The sequence below is a fragment of the Oncorhynchus mykiss genome, chromosome 8 (genome assembly GCF_013265735.2).
Source record: "Oncorhynchus mykiss isolate Arlee chromosome 8, USDA_OmykA_1.1, whole genome shotgun sequence".
Classification (NCBI taxonomy): Eukaryota; Metazoa; Chordata; class Actinopteri; order Salmoniformes; family Salmonidae; genus Oncorhynchus; species Oncorhynchus mykiss.
This window is the reverse complement of record NC_048572.1, coordinates 62299665-62316490: the sequence shown is the minus strand read 5'-3', so window position 1 is coordinate 62316490 and position 16826 is coordinate 62299665. Positions and strand designations below refer to the sequence as shown.

Here is a 16826-nt window from a genome sequence, read left to right as displayed (position 1 = left end):
TTATTTTTGGCATCCTCTCTGTTCTGCTTTTATTGGCCATTTCAGATACTTACTAGGGATGGGTCATTTGAGAACGAGAGCCTAAGAGCCGGCTCTTGTAGGTGAACATTGGGAACAGGCTGGCATATCAGAAGAGCCAAATCTATTTATAAAAATATTTAAAAAATTAAGATATCAATAATCAAAATATTTAATTGAATAGAATTAACTCATTCAAAGAACGAAAAAAACAATATAGCTTAAATGCTCAAGACACACATTCGTTCTGACCGTCTGCTCAGACTAACAGCCTCATCTGTTGTTCCTGTCAATCAGACACGCAGTGTCAACCAATGAACCAAAGATGCGTGAGGGAGGGCAGAGCCAACTCACTCACAGTCACACACTTAGCAGTCGAGGAGAGAGAGGACGGACAGCTGTGAAAATAACAGCTGGAAAATAAATCAGAAGTACAGTAGCATTTGGATGCATTTTAATAATGTAGACAATGCTAGAGCACAGTGTAGAATTCGCCAAAACGAAATCTCATATTAAGCCGGTTCTACGCACAACCTACACCGGCATATGCGAACTCTGCACCCAACTGTGAAGCTAGCTGTAGCAGAGCTTCGAGAAACAAGCGGGCTTGCTAGTGATAGTGGTGGAGCCAGCACCTCCACACGTGGAAATGTATCCACTCAGTCAAGTAGGCCTACTTCGTGACCCACAGTAACGCAGTCTTCCATGGACCAGTTCATGCCTAAATCTGTCTGTAGCAAAACAAGGCCAAAATTATATTGCATTGGCTAAAATGATTGCCACCGATTTCCAGCCATTTTTGATCGTGGAGGACAGAGGTTTTAGAAATTATAGCAATAGTCTAAATCCAATGTACACAATTCCAAGCAGGTAAAACCTTTCAAAATCAATTATTCCACAACTGTACGAGAGCACACAGGCTTCAGTGCGGGAAAGAGTCCAAAAAGCTACTGTAGTTTGCCTTACGACTGACTGCTGGACATCAAGGGTAACCACTTCTTACATGTCGGTTACATGCCACTTCATTGAAGATTTTTTGATGTCTAGCTGTCTTCTGGACTGCTTTGAGTTCAGCGACATACACACCTCAGAGAACTTGGCAGAGGAACTGCTGAGAGTGGCCAGAGAATGGCAAGTAGATGGAAAAGTGGTCTGTTGTGTTAGTGACAATGCAGATAACATAACCATAGCCATGAACATTTTTAAATGGACCCATCATCCATGTCTTACCCACACAATCAACCTGATTGTGTGGGTAAGGAGCACAGTAGGTGCTGAAAAACTAAAGTCTACACAACGCCAGATGGGGATGCAAGATGAAACCTAAACAAGACTGCACTACAAAGGGCATTTCAACATTTTATATGTTGAAGCGGTTTCTTGAGTCAAAGGTTTCCATCATCTCTACCCTGGCCATTGTCAATGCACTTGTTGATGCTTTGACCCAAGTGGAATGGGAGGTGGTGGAGGAGGTGTGCAAAGTCCTGGAACTCTTTGAGCAGGTCACTGTGGATGTCACTACTTCCGTCGAAGTCTGTTCCTCTCCTTGTTCGGGCGGCGTTCGGCGGTCGATGTCACCGGTCTTCTAGCCATCGCCGAGCCACCTTTCATTTTCCATTTGTTTTGTCTTGTTTTCCCACACACCTGGTTTACATTCCCACATTACTTGTCTTGTATTTAACCATCTGTTCCCCCCATGTCTTTGTGTGAGATTGTTTGTTGTCAGTGCATGTGCACTTCTGACTGGTTTTGCGATGTGTTATTTTACCCGTATTTTGTTGTTCTGGGTACAGCTTGTTTTTGCATTATTCAAGTGCTCCAGTTGTTATCCATTTATGCTCTCCTGCGTCTGACTTCCTGCAGCCAGTTACACACCGCTTACAGTGGAGATCAGTGGAGAGAGGTACAGTAAACAGTTATTACTACATCATTATTTAATCCAGTATTATATATGTATATGAGCAGTAGATTAAATATGTAGTATCAGTAGACAACACATGAACCTGAACCAATACGTTACAGTTCTTTCTTTTCAGCTATGTGACAGCCTCAAAAATGATACTCCCGTGTAAGTGTCTGCAGCGAATCACAGTCAGCCGCCAGAGAGAAGTAAATGTAACCACAGGACATGTGACAGAGTTGATGGACACCCTATGTTCACCAATGGACAGAAAGTTCCACAGAATGGAATATAATCACGTGCTGTCAGAAACCTCTGCACTTGACCCCATGTTTAAGAAGTTAGCCTTCAGTGATGCCAGAGCGATTGATGACGCTCTTCAAAGAATAACCTCAGCAGCAGGGAGGGACAGCCCCAGCAGTCAGCTGGCTCAGGCGCCAGGGTAACAGGAAGAAGAGGGATCAGATGGAACAGAAGCACCAGCAGTAGTGCCACAAACGTCTTCTGTTTGGATGCTGTTTGATGAGAGAGCAACTGGGGATGCAGCACAAAGGAATCCCTCAGCAGATGTCATAATGCAGGTCTGATCCTATTTGGAGGAGCCCCTCCTCCATAGATCTGCAGATCCTCTGAGCTGGTGGGAGAACAAGGCCTCTGTCTACCCATGGCTTACTAAAGTCATGACAGGGAGACTCTGCATAGTGGCCACATCCTTTCCCTCTGAGAGGGTCTTCTCGAAAACGGGACAAATAATTATTGAGAGAAGAAACCGCATCAGCCCCTCGAAAGTGAGGCAGCTTGCATTTCTGAAGGCAAATCTCTCATAAAAGAAAAATGTGGTCAGCATTGCTGTGTGCTGCTGGTTATAACATGGCAATAAAGAAGAGAGAGAAAAGAAGGACCAGTTTAATATTTTAAGTGGGATGCTGCAGTTTTGCACATTGTTACTTATTTTTCTTTGATATGGTGCAATATTCTATTATTATGTTGTTCAGATTGTATTCGTTTTGAATTGTTACATTTATATGCACTTTGTTTATATACATTAAAAAAGTTATACTTTAAATGCACATGTGTAATAGCATCCTTTTTTTTTTACATTTATTTCAATTTGTGGGATACTGCAGTTTTGCAAATTGTTATTTATTTTTCTTTGATATGGTGCAATATTCTTGTGCTGTTCAGATTGTATTCGTTTTGAATGGTTAGAATTATATGCACTTTGCTTATATACATTAAAAAGTTATACTTTAAATGTTTCATAACAAACCAATGCATTTTGAAATACATTGTGGTTAAGGTAGAGTATGATTTAATTTAATAATTTAATTATAATTATTTTAACACCAATCGTAGTCAAACTATGCAAACTGTTTTAACTTGGAAAAAATACATAACATATTTTTTGAAAGATCCGTATGGGAGCCAAAAGAGCCGTATCTTTTTGGTGAGCTGAGCCGAACGAACCGGCTCACTGAAAAGAGCCGGAATGCCCATCACTAATACTTACAAGCTAAACAGAAAGCTAGCTGTCATCTAAACTTGTAAAGATCTGTCTTGTAAATTGGCCGCTTGTTGTACATGGATGCTAAATAACATGATTTACTGGCAACCTCGATGTGGAAAATTAAACGTTAGTTGCATCATGTCGATTATTCTCAAAACGGCAGCGTTTTCTAGCTAAAAAAAGCGCCTCTTCATTCATTGTGATTGTGATAACCGGTGTACTCTAAATTCCGCCCATGATTCCTCCGTGTTCAGTCTGAAAAGACAGCGCCATTGACAAAACTCAATAAATGTGGATGTGCTTGGTTCCGACAGTTACTTTTTGGTGTGTCCATTCTTTGGATTTACAGATCAGTCATTTGTGTAACACATTGCGGAGGAGAGTGTTCTATTTCTGGCCAAAGTAGTCAAACGACGATAAAGATATATTACAATATTTGTATTCTTTATGCTACAAAATATCATGCGAGCATTTGAAGATTCAGCTGTATGAAAATATAACTAGATTTTTAGATGTGGATCCATGAATTATTCGGCATAATTGCCGAGTGAACATAAATCTGGAATTCGGCTAAAATGTTGAATGATGCTGTACTTGACTACATTTCCTTATCAAGATTCCAGTTGCATCATGGGAAAGCGCGAAGTTCAAATCCACTTCCTGACTTTGCCGGTGTTATTTTTTTCAGTGATGGAGGAACGAAAAAGGTACAAATATAGTCCACTTTCTTACCTATTATTAATTAATTTCGAAAGACAGCTATGTTATCGAGGTTAGCATATAAAAAGATTGTTAACTAAGCTGTTGGTCAGCGAGGAAAACGAGATCGTATCAAAACAGCGTCTGCTTTGCCAAAACAAAGCTTGCCAGCTAGCGTCAGCAGCCCCTTTTGACAAAGAACAAGGCCATGCTCGTTATGCATAGGGACACAAGCCATGAGATGCCTAATTGCTATTATAAACTGGTTACCAGTGTAATTAGAGCAGTAAAAAAAATACATGTTTTGTCATAGCCGTGGTTTATAAGACCGTATACCACGGGTGTCAGTCAATCCGCATTCAGGGCTCGAACCACCCTGTTCATAAACGGGCTTAGAAGCTCTTATACGCTCAAATCCAAATGTTATTCGTCACATGCTTCACAAACAACAGGCGTAGAGACTAATGGCGAAATTGAGAAAATAATTGAAATGTGAAACATGTAATAATAACCGTAACAGAGAAATGATGACTTGGCTATATACATTGGGTACCGGGACTGTACTGTACATTGTTTTAACTGTCTTTATCACAGTTGCAGCCGAAAGTATTTTTCAGTGACATGTTTTTGGCAACCTTCTTCTATTACACACGGGTGTTCAGAACATGCACATGCTAGATGGCTAATTAACACAGGCGGTAAAATACCATGGAGATATGGCCGTGAGGGAACTGTAACACTATAAAAGTGTGTATCAATGTAAGTTTTTATTTTTTATTATTTTTATTATTATTTACAAGCGATGCATGTTAATGTTCAGACCGAGCAATGGGCTCTTAACAAAATTCCCCCATACGGAAGACACCTTTGTCCAATGACTCTTATGTGTAATTTTTATGGAACTTAAGTCATGATTAAGAGCTAGAGTAAGAAGTAGATATGTACATAACTTTGTATAAATATTTACAGATACAGTAGCAGCAACGTATGTAATGAGTCAAAGTTAATGCAAAAAGGGTCCATGCACATAGTCCAGGTAGCTATTTGGTAAACTATTTAGCAGTCTTATGGCTTGGGGCTAGAAGCTGTTCAAGGTCCTGTTGATTACAGACTTGATGCATTGGTGCCATGCAGGGTGCGGTTGCAGAAAGAACAGTCTATGATTTGGGTGGCTGGAGTTTTTGACAATTTAAAGTCTTCCTCTTACACCGCCTGGTATAGAGGTCCTGGGTGTCAGGGAGCTCGGCTCCAGTGATGTATTGGGCCGTACGCACTACACTGTAGCGCCTTGTGGTCAGATGCCAAGCAGTTGCCATACCAAGCGGTGATGCAGCCCATCAAGCCTCTAAGGTGCAGTGTTGAGTAACCGGGTGGTAGCCGGCTAGTGATGGCTATTTAACAGTCTGAACATCTTGTGATAGAAGCTGTTTTTCAGTCTCTCGGTCCCAGGTTTGATGCACCTGTACTGACCTCGCCTTCTGCATAGTAGCGGGGTGAACAGGCTGTGGCTTGGGTGGTTGATGATCTTTTTGGCCTTCCTGTGACATCGGGTGCTGTAGGTGTCTTGGAGGGCAGGCAGTGTGCCCCCGGTGATGCTTTGGGCAGACCGCAACACCCTCTGGAGAGCCCTGCTGTTGCGTGCTGTGCAGTTGCCGTACCAGGCGGTGATACTGCCCGATAAGATTCTCTCAATTGCAGATCTGTAAAAGTTTGTGAGGGTCTTAGGGACAAAGCCACATTTCTTCAGCCTCCTTCATCAAACTGTCTGTGTGGTTGGACCATTTCAGATTGTCAGTGACGTGTATAGGGTTGCACAATTTGGGGAATATTCAGAGGTGGAAACTTTCCGTGGGAATTAACGGTAATATTTTGGAATTAATGGATATATATGTAAGTTATAATTAATACTATTTAAATGTTTCTTTTTTATATTGGATATATTTATGTGAAGAAAAACATAAACCTTTTACCTTGTCATAAGCAGACATAATTGCAAATCCTTCCAATAGAAAAAAAACTATTTAGGTACGAATGTAACTTTAGTTGAGTTGACTATTCACATGGGATGAATTTACTGAAAAACAAAAGAAAGGGAATATTGAATGATCCATCGCATCTCCCAAAAACATTTTCAACATACATCTGTAAAATGATAGTCTAGAAACGAAAGCATTGGTTGTCTTCCTGTCAGGCTTCCATGTCTTCTTCCTGGACCCCCTCAATGTCCACCTCTTGAACATCAGACTTTCAGGCCTCGTCTTCACTGTCACTTTCCAATCTTGTTGAGGATGGCAAGTTGTCAGGCTCAAAAAGCCTCAAATTTGCCTGGATGGCCACCAATTTTTCAACCCTTGTATTGGTCAGCCTGTTGCGTGCTTTGGTGTGTGTGTTCCCAAACAAGGACCAGTTGCGCTCTGAGGCGGCTGATGTTGGTGGTATTTGGAGGATGATGGAGGCAACATGGGGAAAGAGCCTCAGATCCACAAAGTCCCTTCCACCATATCTAGTGGAAAGCCCTTGCTTGGAAGTGTACTTCACCAGACTGCCAAGAACCTTGCCCTCATCCAGGCCAAGGTGGTGAGACAAGGTAGTGATGACACCATAAGCCTTGTTGATCTCTGCATCAGCCAGGGTGCTCTTGCCAGCATACTTGGGGTCCAACATGTACGCTGCGGCGTGTATTGGCTTCAGGCAGAAGTCTTCATTCTTTTTGATGCATTTCAGAACTGCAGTTTCCTCTGCTTGGAGCAACAGTGAAGTGGGCAGGGCAGTACGGATTTCTTATCTTACATCTACAAGCAGAGTCTGAACATCAGACAGGATGGCATTGTCTCCCACAATCCATGCAATGGCTACTGCTATAGGTTTCAGGAGTGTCAGGCTGCTTACCACTCACTCCAAAAATACATCATCCAGGAGGATGCTCTTGATGGGGCTGTTCATATCGGCAGACTGTGATATGGCCTTTTCTTGGAGAGACCCCTTTCCCTCCAGGAGACTGTCAAACATGATGACAACACCACCCATACGGGTGTTGCTGGGCAGCTTCAATGTGGTGCTCTTATTCTTCTCACTTTGCTTGGTGAGGTAGATTGCTGCTATAACTTGATGAACCTTCACATACCTTACCATTTTCTTGGCTCTCTTGTAGAGTGTATCCATTGTTTTCAGTGCCATGATGTCCTTGAGGAAAATATTCAATGCATGAGCAGCACAGCCAATGGGTGTGATGTGAGGGTAGGACTCCTCCACTTTAGACCAAGCAGCCTTCATGTTTGCAGCATTGTCTGTCACCAGTGCAAATACCTTCTGTGGTCCAAGGTCATTAATGACTGCCTTCAGCTTATCTGCAATGTAGAGACCGGCGTGTCTGTTGTCCCTTGTCTGTGCTGTTGTAGAATACTGGTTGAGGGGTGGAGATGATTTTGTTAATTATTCCTTGCCCACAAACATTCGACCACCCATCAGAGTCTGCTTTCTCTATGATTTGCTTGACCTTCACTTGAACTCTGTTGAACTCTGCATCCAGCAAATCAGTAAATCAGTAGAGGGGTGTGTGCTGGGCAAAGAACATTTCAGAAATCTCTTCCAATACACATTGCATGTGAGCATCAGAGGTGAACCAGTTGCATACACAGCTCGAGGAAGACATTCATCAGCATGTTCCTCCATTGAGCCAAAAAAACATCTGATTCCAGAAGGACCATGAGCTGTTGCTATCGATAAGGTGTCTGATTCATCATTTTCACCTCAAATGGAAATAGAGGGACTTTTGTCAGAGTTTGCTTGTTGTGAGCGCTGAGGGAACTTTTTGCACTTGGCTCGTGTCACTGGGCAGCTCGTGGCTGGGTTTCTCTTTGTAATCCGTGATAGTTTGCAAACTCTGCCACATCTGAAGAGCGTCAAAGCCGGTGTAGTAGGATTTGCTCTTAGTCTTGCATTGATGCTTTGCCCTTTCTGATGGTTTGTCGGAGGGCTTAACATTTTGTTCTATTTGTTCATCAGCTAACGTCACTTCCTGTGAATTTTGAATCATTTAATTATGTAATGAAAACAAGCAGATAAAGGCTTCAAAGTTAATAAAGGTCATGTTAACTGAATGACATCTCTTGGAACAAAATTTATTAACTCTCCTAAATCTGTGTTAATCTCAGGCCTTATTTTTGCCGTTTATCCCAAAACACATTTTCTTCCCCCCATAGGAATGGAGGTAACCAGAGGTAACTCATTTGTTTTTTTAGGACTACAATCTGGCGAGCTCTAATTTGATCCAATGAATGGTACCATCAAATTAAAATAGTTACAGTTTTATTTGAAAATGTGAATGTTTTTTTTTTGGTGGCTTATATATTTTTCATTGACATTTCTAAACTTCCCATGAAGTTATCTCCTCTTTACCTTAACCTCATCGTACAGGTATTGTCAGCACAAATATGTATATAAAACAACACCTAAGTTAGAGGTAAGGGTAGAGTAGCTGAGAACATTTGGTTTTAGGGCCTTGAGTTTTTTTTTTTACGTACCTCGCCATGGGTGCCACTACATGGGTCCACTTAGCCCTACACAGTGGAAACCTCTCCCACTGATATAGTGCCTACATTGGCTCAGCATGGGTCTGTCTAGTACTGTTTTGTACACACTGTGTAGTCACATTTCTCTAGTTTCAGAGAGTACTGATTTTCTCGCACGATAAAGGATGTTGGATTGCACAAGCAATATATAAGATGCCGGCGCTGTGTCTATTTCGGCCAGTTCCGAGATAAAGAAAAACACCTAAACTTCCAATGTAGCATTTGCCTGCTAACCGCTATAGAGAAGAAATTGCTACTTTGAGTAAACAAATCGATAATTTGCACCAGCTATTGGGGAAGCCACGTCCTTCTACCTTCTCGTTCTCCACTCCATTGGCAGCAAACAACACCAAGCTGAGGGGGGTCTCGCCATCAGGCAGACTATCGTCATTGGATTGGCCATTGCAGTTCGGGGATGCTGGTTCTTCTCCAGAGGCTACAGCTAGCGGCTCCTTTGTGGACCAAGCGGTACGGCGTGGGACTCAATGCCAGCGAGGACCTCTATCTCAACCCTCGACAGCAACGGAAGCAATAAGTGTTCTCTAGACGTCAAACAGCTTTGCTGCTTTGGATCTTGACTAGAGGTCGACCGATTATGATTTTTCAATGCTGATACCGATTATTGGAGGACCAAAAAAGCAGATACCGATTTTTATTATTTATTTATTTTTACATTTTTTTACATTTATTTGTAATAACGACAATTACAACAATACTGAATGAACACTTTTAACTTAATATATTACATCAATAAAAATCTATTTAGCCTCAAATAAATAATGAAACATGTACAATTTGGTTTAAATAATGCAAAAATATGTGCCGTGTAAAAAAGCTAACGTTTAAGTTCCTTGCTCAGAACATGAGAACATATGAAAGTTAGCAAAACTTGAGCTGCTGGCAAAACGCACGAATGTGCTGTTTGAATGAATGCTTACAAACCTGCTGCTGCCTACCATCACTCAGACTGCTCTATCAAATCATAGACTTAATTATAACATAATAACACACAGGAATACAAGCCTTTGGTCATTAATATGGTCGAATACGGAAACTATCATTTCGAAAACAAAACCTTTATTCTTTCAGTGAAATACGGAACCGTTCGGTATTTTTATCTAACGGGTGGCATCCCGAAGTCTAAATATTCTTGTTACATTGCACAACCTTCAATGTTATGTCATAATTACGTAAAATTCTGGCAAATTAGTTCGCAATGAGCCAGGCTGCCCAAACTGTTGCATATACCTTGACTCTGCGTGCAATGAACGCAAGAGAAATTAAACAATTTCACCTGGTTAATATTGCCTGCTAACCTGGATTTCTTTTAGCTAAATATGAAGGTTTAAAAATATATACTTCTGTGTATTGATTTTTAAAAAGGCATTGGTGTTTATGGTTAGGTACAGTCGTCCAACGATAGTGCTTTTTTCGCAAATGCGCTTTTGTTAAATCATCCCCCAGCGTTGCATCGATTATATGCAACGCAGGACACGCTAGATAACCTAGTAATATCATCAACCATGTGTAGTTATAACTAGTGATTATGATTGATTGATTGTTTTTTATAAGATAAGTTTAATGCTAGCTAGCAACTTACCTTGGCTTCTACTGCATTCGCGTAACAGGCAGGCTCCTCGTGGAGTGCATTGAGAGGCAGGTGGTTAGAGCGTTGGACTAGTTAACTGTAAGGTTGCAAGATTGAATCCCCTGAGCTGACAAGGTGAAAATTTGTCGTTCTGCCCCTGAACAAGGCAGTTAACCCACCGTTCCTAGGCCTTCATTAAAAATAAGAATGTGTTCTTAACTGACTTGCCTAGTTAAATAAAGTTTTTTTTTTTTAAGAAATCTGCAAAATCGGCGCCCAAAAATACAGATTTCCGATTGTTATGAAAACTTGATATCGGTCCTAATTAATCGGCCATTCCGATTAATCGGTCAACCTCTAATCTTGACGTTCCAGCACCTTCAGGTCCGCGGTCGTCTGATCTGGATGATGATTCTTCTGCCTGCGCTGTGTTTGCGCCTGGAGCTCTAATCCCTGTGATCTGTTGTGGCCGAGTTGGAAAAACCAAGAATAAAAATGGAGCTGTACAAAAGGCTTCGGAAGGAAATAATAATGGTAAACGGCTAGCTACCGTTTTAATCAGTAGCTCAGTGGTAAAGCAAGTGTCAATCCAAGATACACGCACACTTGGCTTTCCAGGTGCTAAAGTCACTGATATAATAAGGAATTTTACCAGTAGTCAAGAAGCAGATTCCCGACCTGACAACAGTTGTTGCACGTTGGGCTAAGGCTAGAGAAACGTATTCTAGCTCTGACTGGCAGACTTTTAGGCGGCTGAGAAACCTGTGCATCAGACTTGTTCGAAGAACAAAATTGGATTACTATGTGACTAGTTTAAATGACTGTTATGGGAATCCAGCCAAATTCTGGAAAGTACTTAAAACATTAAAGAACTATGCACTCCACACTCCCAAATCAGATAGGGTTGGATACTGGACTCATTACTGATAAGAACACCATTGCTAATGCCTTCAACAATCACTTCATTTTAGCAGGCAATCTTTTTGAGAAAATGTCGACCACAAATGAAGGAAGAAAAGATGCATATGAAGGGATTATGCATGAAGTATGCTGATGGTCAGGGTTTCTCACTAAGCATCTTCACAGAGAAGAAAGTTATTGATGCCTTGCTAGCCATAGACACTAAGAAAGCAACAGGGATGGACAAACTTGACCCAGGGTTGCTGGATAGAGCTGCATCACTTATCTCTGGTGCTTTTACTCATATTTGTATCCTCACGTTAACCTCTGGGGTCATACCTAAGATTTGAAAAACTGCCTATGTGCTGCCTCTGCACAAAGGTGGGGATACTGGTGACCTTGATATTTATCGACCAATCTCTAAGCTGTCTTGTAAAAATGTTAGTCATTGGTAAATGTACAGCTGTGCTCTTTCTTGTCTGACAACTGCATACTGAACAAATTTCAGTCTGGTTTTAGACCGGGGCACAGTACTATCACAGCCTCCACACTGGTTGTAAATTATATTGTAAGACTGTTGGATAAGAAGTTGAACTGTGTTGCTTTGTTTGTTGATCTGTCGAATGCGTTCGATACAGTTGATCATTCTCTTCTGCTGAAGAGACTGACCTCCTTGGGGTTGGCCTCAGATACATTTGTGGTTTCAGAATTCTCTCATTGATAGATCTTAGGCTAAACAATCTGATTTTGTCACTGTTCACAAAGGAGTCGCACAAGGTTTGATTTTAGGTCCTTTATTATTCACTATATACATAAATTATATCTGTAACTCAGTGAAAAAATGCAACTTTCATTTCTATGCTGATGACACAGCACTATATGCCACAGCCCATCACTCGCTCAAGCATTTACATTCCTGCAGTTTGACTTTGAATTGCTTCAAGATGCACTTGTAGATCTTAGGCTGGTGCTTAATTCAAGTAAAACTAAGTATATGGTATTTTCACGATCCAAAAGTTTACAATTGTAAAATCTGAACATTGCTACCCATGACGGCTTGCTTTTGGAACGTGTTCCCACCTGTAAATATCTTGGAATTTGGTTAATGATAATCTCTCTTTTAAAACTCACACACCCCTCTGTGGGTGAGAGAGGGTCTGGTTATCTATTGCCAAGCTGATCTGATCCATTCGGATCCTCAGAACAGTCATGACATTGTGAACAGGCACAACTCCGCTAGTTTTTTCTCAAAGTTGCCGGAATATCGTGTCCTTCTCATCAGTACACTCGTAACAACCTAAGCATTACGAAACTTCTATCAAATAAGCCATACATTTTGTTGACCAAATTCGACACTCACTGACTTGCTTGGTGAGTGAAAAAAATAAAAACGCCACCTGCTGAAGAAGACAGATAACTGGGCCCAAAATCTATCTCACTTCACCTCTTCCTCTGTGCTGCCCAGCATTTTTATACATGACCCTAAGCATGATGGGACATTCACTGCTTAATTAACTCAGGAACCACACCTGTGGAAGCACCTGCTTTCAAATACATTTTATCCCTCATTTACTTAAGTGAATCCATTATTTTGGTTATCTGTATGTTTTATTTAGTTATATTCTTACTACAGTGTTTCCCTCCACCTTTGAAAGGGAAATATGTTAGATTTCACTAGAAGTTATATAGTCAGAATAAGAACCAGGTGCCGTTCTTTTCCTTTATCAACTAAAGCAGGGTTTCCCAAACTTGGTCCTGGGGCCCCCCTGGGTGCACGTTTTGGTTTTTGCCCAAGCACTACACAGCTGATTCAAATAATTAAAACTTGATGATGAATCGGCTGTGTAGTGCTAGGGCAAAAACCTAAACGTGCACCCAGGGTGGTCCCCAAGACTGTTTTGGAAACCCTGACCCAAACCTAAACAAGTTCATATCAAAACAATGAATGGCATTTACCCATGTAGGCCTAACGATTTCATAAGATGGAGATGTAACTTTGACTTTAACCATTTTGTTTTTTGTAACTCATATCGAAACGGCAGATCATCTTATTTGTGCCTGTCAACTTACTAAAACCTTTTGGGATGCATTTTGGTACTGGATCACATATAATGAATGGTCTATTCATACCCACCCTAACATTTAATAAAATATATATTTTTTAAATGCAGGACAGGAAAGCCGAATGTATGATCATGTTTTTTTTTTTTCACTGCCCCGTTTGTCTTTTTAGCAGGCCAATCATATGGGAAGCCTATTTTTGTTAGGATCTAGCCCGGTGTTAAGATGGGCCTACTATAGGAAAAAATGGGATTCTCCTTCCTACTCCCCGCTCGTTCATGCTGTAGCTTATTTTACATTCAGCAAGCGTACATCTCTCCTCAAATAGGCTATTAGTAGGCGAAAGAAAATAAACCGAAATAAGTGTCCAACAAGCTTTTTTAGACTGTCTTTTCATGGGACTCGACAAGATTTAAAAGGAATATTCGTGCGTAATTGCGCCACATAACAACGAAGACAAACAGCAGGCTCGAGATGTAGCCTATAGCCAGTTAAGCATATGAATATTAGCCCATCATTCATAAGCTCAATGTTAGGCTTAATACTGCAGTGAGTTTATCCAGTCAATATACACAGCGAAAGAAAAAGTTTATCAGATAATGAAATCATATATAGGATCTATCTGATGTATGCCTGTGCGCTCCTATGCTTCACTGAGTGTGCGCCCTAATAGACCCCGGGTACGCAGCAGTTAAATAAGATATCCTCATGGTCTGTTGAGTCTCGGTCTTCGGTGTGTATCAACGTATTCTGTGTTTATTTTGTTTATGCTTCACAATGCTAACCGGAATGTAGGTAGCAGCCATCTGGAAATGAGGTAATCGGCTCGGTCTTCCCTTATAAATTTGTATGCCCAAATATGGTAGTAAATCGCACCAAAGATTTGAAGGCACCAATCAATAGCCAAGATACCCTGCTTTTGCAGATAGGGGTTACTTTCTCATACCAGACTGAATTGATTTAAAAAAAAAATCTAATAAGGTCCCCAAGGGGACTTTACAATTAAGAGGTTTTATAATAATATCTGTAATTTGATTCCTAAATAGACCATCCTGTGTTTTATTATTTTATTTAAATATGCATTTTTTCAGTCTGTTTATTGAAATAAATGTTTTATTGAAAATGTATGTCACAAACTACTACTTTTCATAATTTTCACCTATTCTTATTAACTTTGTATGCATGGTGTGTAAAATAATACAATGTTTCACTAACTGTCCTAATGTGATAATCTGTTCTTTACAGCACTGAGGAGACCCCACGCAACAATGCCTTGGCACAACGAAGGAGCAAGAGTTACAGGCAATCAATGCGAAGCTGTGTTGAAGCAACTCATCTGACATACACATCAGGCCTTTTGACAGCTCTAAGAATACCAAGAAGTAGAAAGGCTCCAAAGTCATGTGATATCACAGTAAGTAGCTAAGGCCAATCAATGTGGTTGTTGTATTCACAATTCTTCTCATACATCATTGTTGACGAGTCAACTAATCTGTATGCTTGATTTGTAGCCCTGCTTGACATATTCTAGCAGGGCTTCAAGAAGGGCTACAAAAACATCAGACATCATTTGAGTGTATAATATTTGTCTCTTTGCTGTCTAGAAACAGGTTGACCCAGACCAAGTAGCACTTCTGGTGAAGAAGGAATGGCAGCTGTCGTATGTCACACCTTTGTACCAGTTCAGACACACTCAGTTGAAATCCTACTCAAAGCAACTATCAGCTTTCATGGTATCAGAGAAGCAACAGGGCCTGGCGATTGAAGTTGGTCAGGAGTTGGGCTTCAAGGTCAATTTTTCTGTGGTCCTTGGGTTGGCAGAGACGGATAAAGATGCTGAGACAGTTTTCATACAGGTAAGGGTTTTTCCTCAAAATGTAGTTTGGAGTTCATACTTTATTCTTCGGTGGAATCCCTTGACTGTGGTGTTTATTTCCATCTGTTCTCATCACAGATTCTCTCCAAACAAGTGTTTTCTGCAAAAGATGCTGCTCCGAAGGTTGTGTGGAGTGGCTGGCTGACCTGCGTCAACGGTGACTTGGATTATCTCCGATCACTACCCCTGGAATTTGTCAGTTTGCCTTTGTTCTGCACCAGAGGACCAGAATCGCTCACAGTGTTGGTCAAAACCTGGTTTGAAAAGACATTTGACTGTTGCTTCGGCCCTCTTGGTATCAACTCTACCAACCTCCAGTGGCTCGCATCCCTATGGACTGGGTGCCACCCCACCATCAACATCCAGTACCTGAAACTGGTCTGGACTCTCCCAACACTACCCCCTATGGACGTTACGTACACCGTCCACCCACAAGATGCCTGGGAGCTTTGGGACAGCATGCGGCAGGTTGACACGACAGAGGACAGCATCAGCATTGATGAGGTCACCGGGTTCATCAAAGGGCTGCAGTCACACTTCTTCAGGCACTTCAGGATAGACTTGTCCGCTGGGTCACTGATGCAGATCTCCACGGCTTTGGGTTCTTCTCACCATAGTGGAAAAATCAAGGTAGATATGTTGGCCTTTCCATATATGTGAATATCTAGTCTAAACACAAGTGACTGGCTATTTGTAACATGTAACTTGCATTTCAAATGGGCTCAGCCACACACTTAAAAAGTTGAACAATTTGTCTGTACTGTATGTAATTAATACAGTATGTATTTAACTTGTGAATGGATTTCCAAATAACCCTTTTGTAGCTGACATGTGGTATCCGTTATCTAACTATTCATTTTCCATCACAGATTGCAAGCCCTAATTACATCCCCACCATCCTGCAACTGCTGACAGAATGTGCTCTTCTGAAGATGCCAATCTAAGCAGACTGTCTTTGACATCACAAATCAATGTTTGTTTGTGTTTTGTAAAATACCTGTATAACCCCAAAATTACTGTCCATATGAAATTAAACCATTTTACTTTTTTTAATATATTCATGTATTGTATGAAAAGGCAAATGCATACATTTCAAAATAGCTACGCTTTTGCTGATTGTGTATTGCCATTGTTCTGTGGTTTCAGTCACTCTAGATATTATTCACTACAAGCGCAATAGTGTAGAAGTAAATGTGTTACAGCTTAAACTTGCAAATGTTGGTTTTGTCAGTGTGGGGTGATAGTTGATTAATCAGGTTTGATACATGGTAAACCGTCAAGTAACTTGGGCAGTTCTGAAGATATCATTGTTTCAGTCCAGATACAGTAATTGGCAAACTGTAAGAAAGCCTGGTGATTTCCTAAACGGTAGAGATGTAACAACCAAAAAGAATAGTACCTGTAAATACATTTCCATTTTCAAAAACAATTGTTTGATGAGCTTAAAGTTTGAAATAAAGTGTTTTTATTAACAGCATGGGGTATTTTGTCACCTAATAGGGGAGAAATAAAGCACCCATACATTTGCCCTCAACGGTTCCATACTTTTGTGAAAGGCTGCGTTAACAACAGCAGCCCAATTCTGATATTTTTTTCCAGTTATTGGTATTTTTACCAATCAGAGCTTTTCACAGTTGACTTGATTGGTTAGACCAATTTGTGGAAAACAATTGGGCTGCCTGTGTAGATGCAGCCACTGATTAGCT

General features: G+C 40.9%; 1 protein-coding gene across 3 annotated transcripts; it reads left to right on the top strand.

Annotated features, from left to right (window-relative positions):
- The first annotated feature begins 3997 nt into the window (after positions 1-3997).
- On the top strand, positions 3998-16594 carry LOC110530306 (centromere protein L). 3 transcript variants are annotated; one of them, XM_021613234.2, is made up of 5 exons: positions 3998-4132; positions 14490-14658; positions 14849-15100; positions 15199-15750; positions 15990-16594. In XM_021613234.2, the coding sequence occupies exons 1-5, from the start codon at positions 4008-4010 to the stop codon at positions 16062-16064; spliced, it is 1173 nt and encodes a 390-aa protein (XP_021468909.2). In that variant the 5' UTR covers positions 3998-4007; the 3' UTR covers positions 16065-16594. The 3 variants fall into 3 exon arrangements, with proteins under 3 accessions (XP_021468909.2, XP_036841833.1, XP_021468910.1); XM_036985938.1 differs by lacking the exon at positions 3998-4132 and adding an exon at positions 4732-4883; XM_021613235.2 differs by lacking the exon at positions 3998-4132 and adding an exon at positions 13949-14061.
- Positions 16595-16826: the final 232 nt, after the last annotated feature.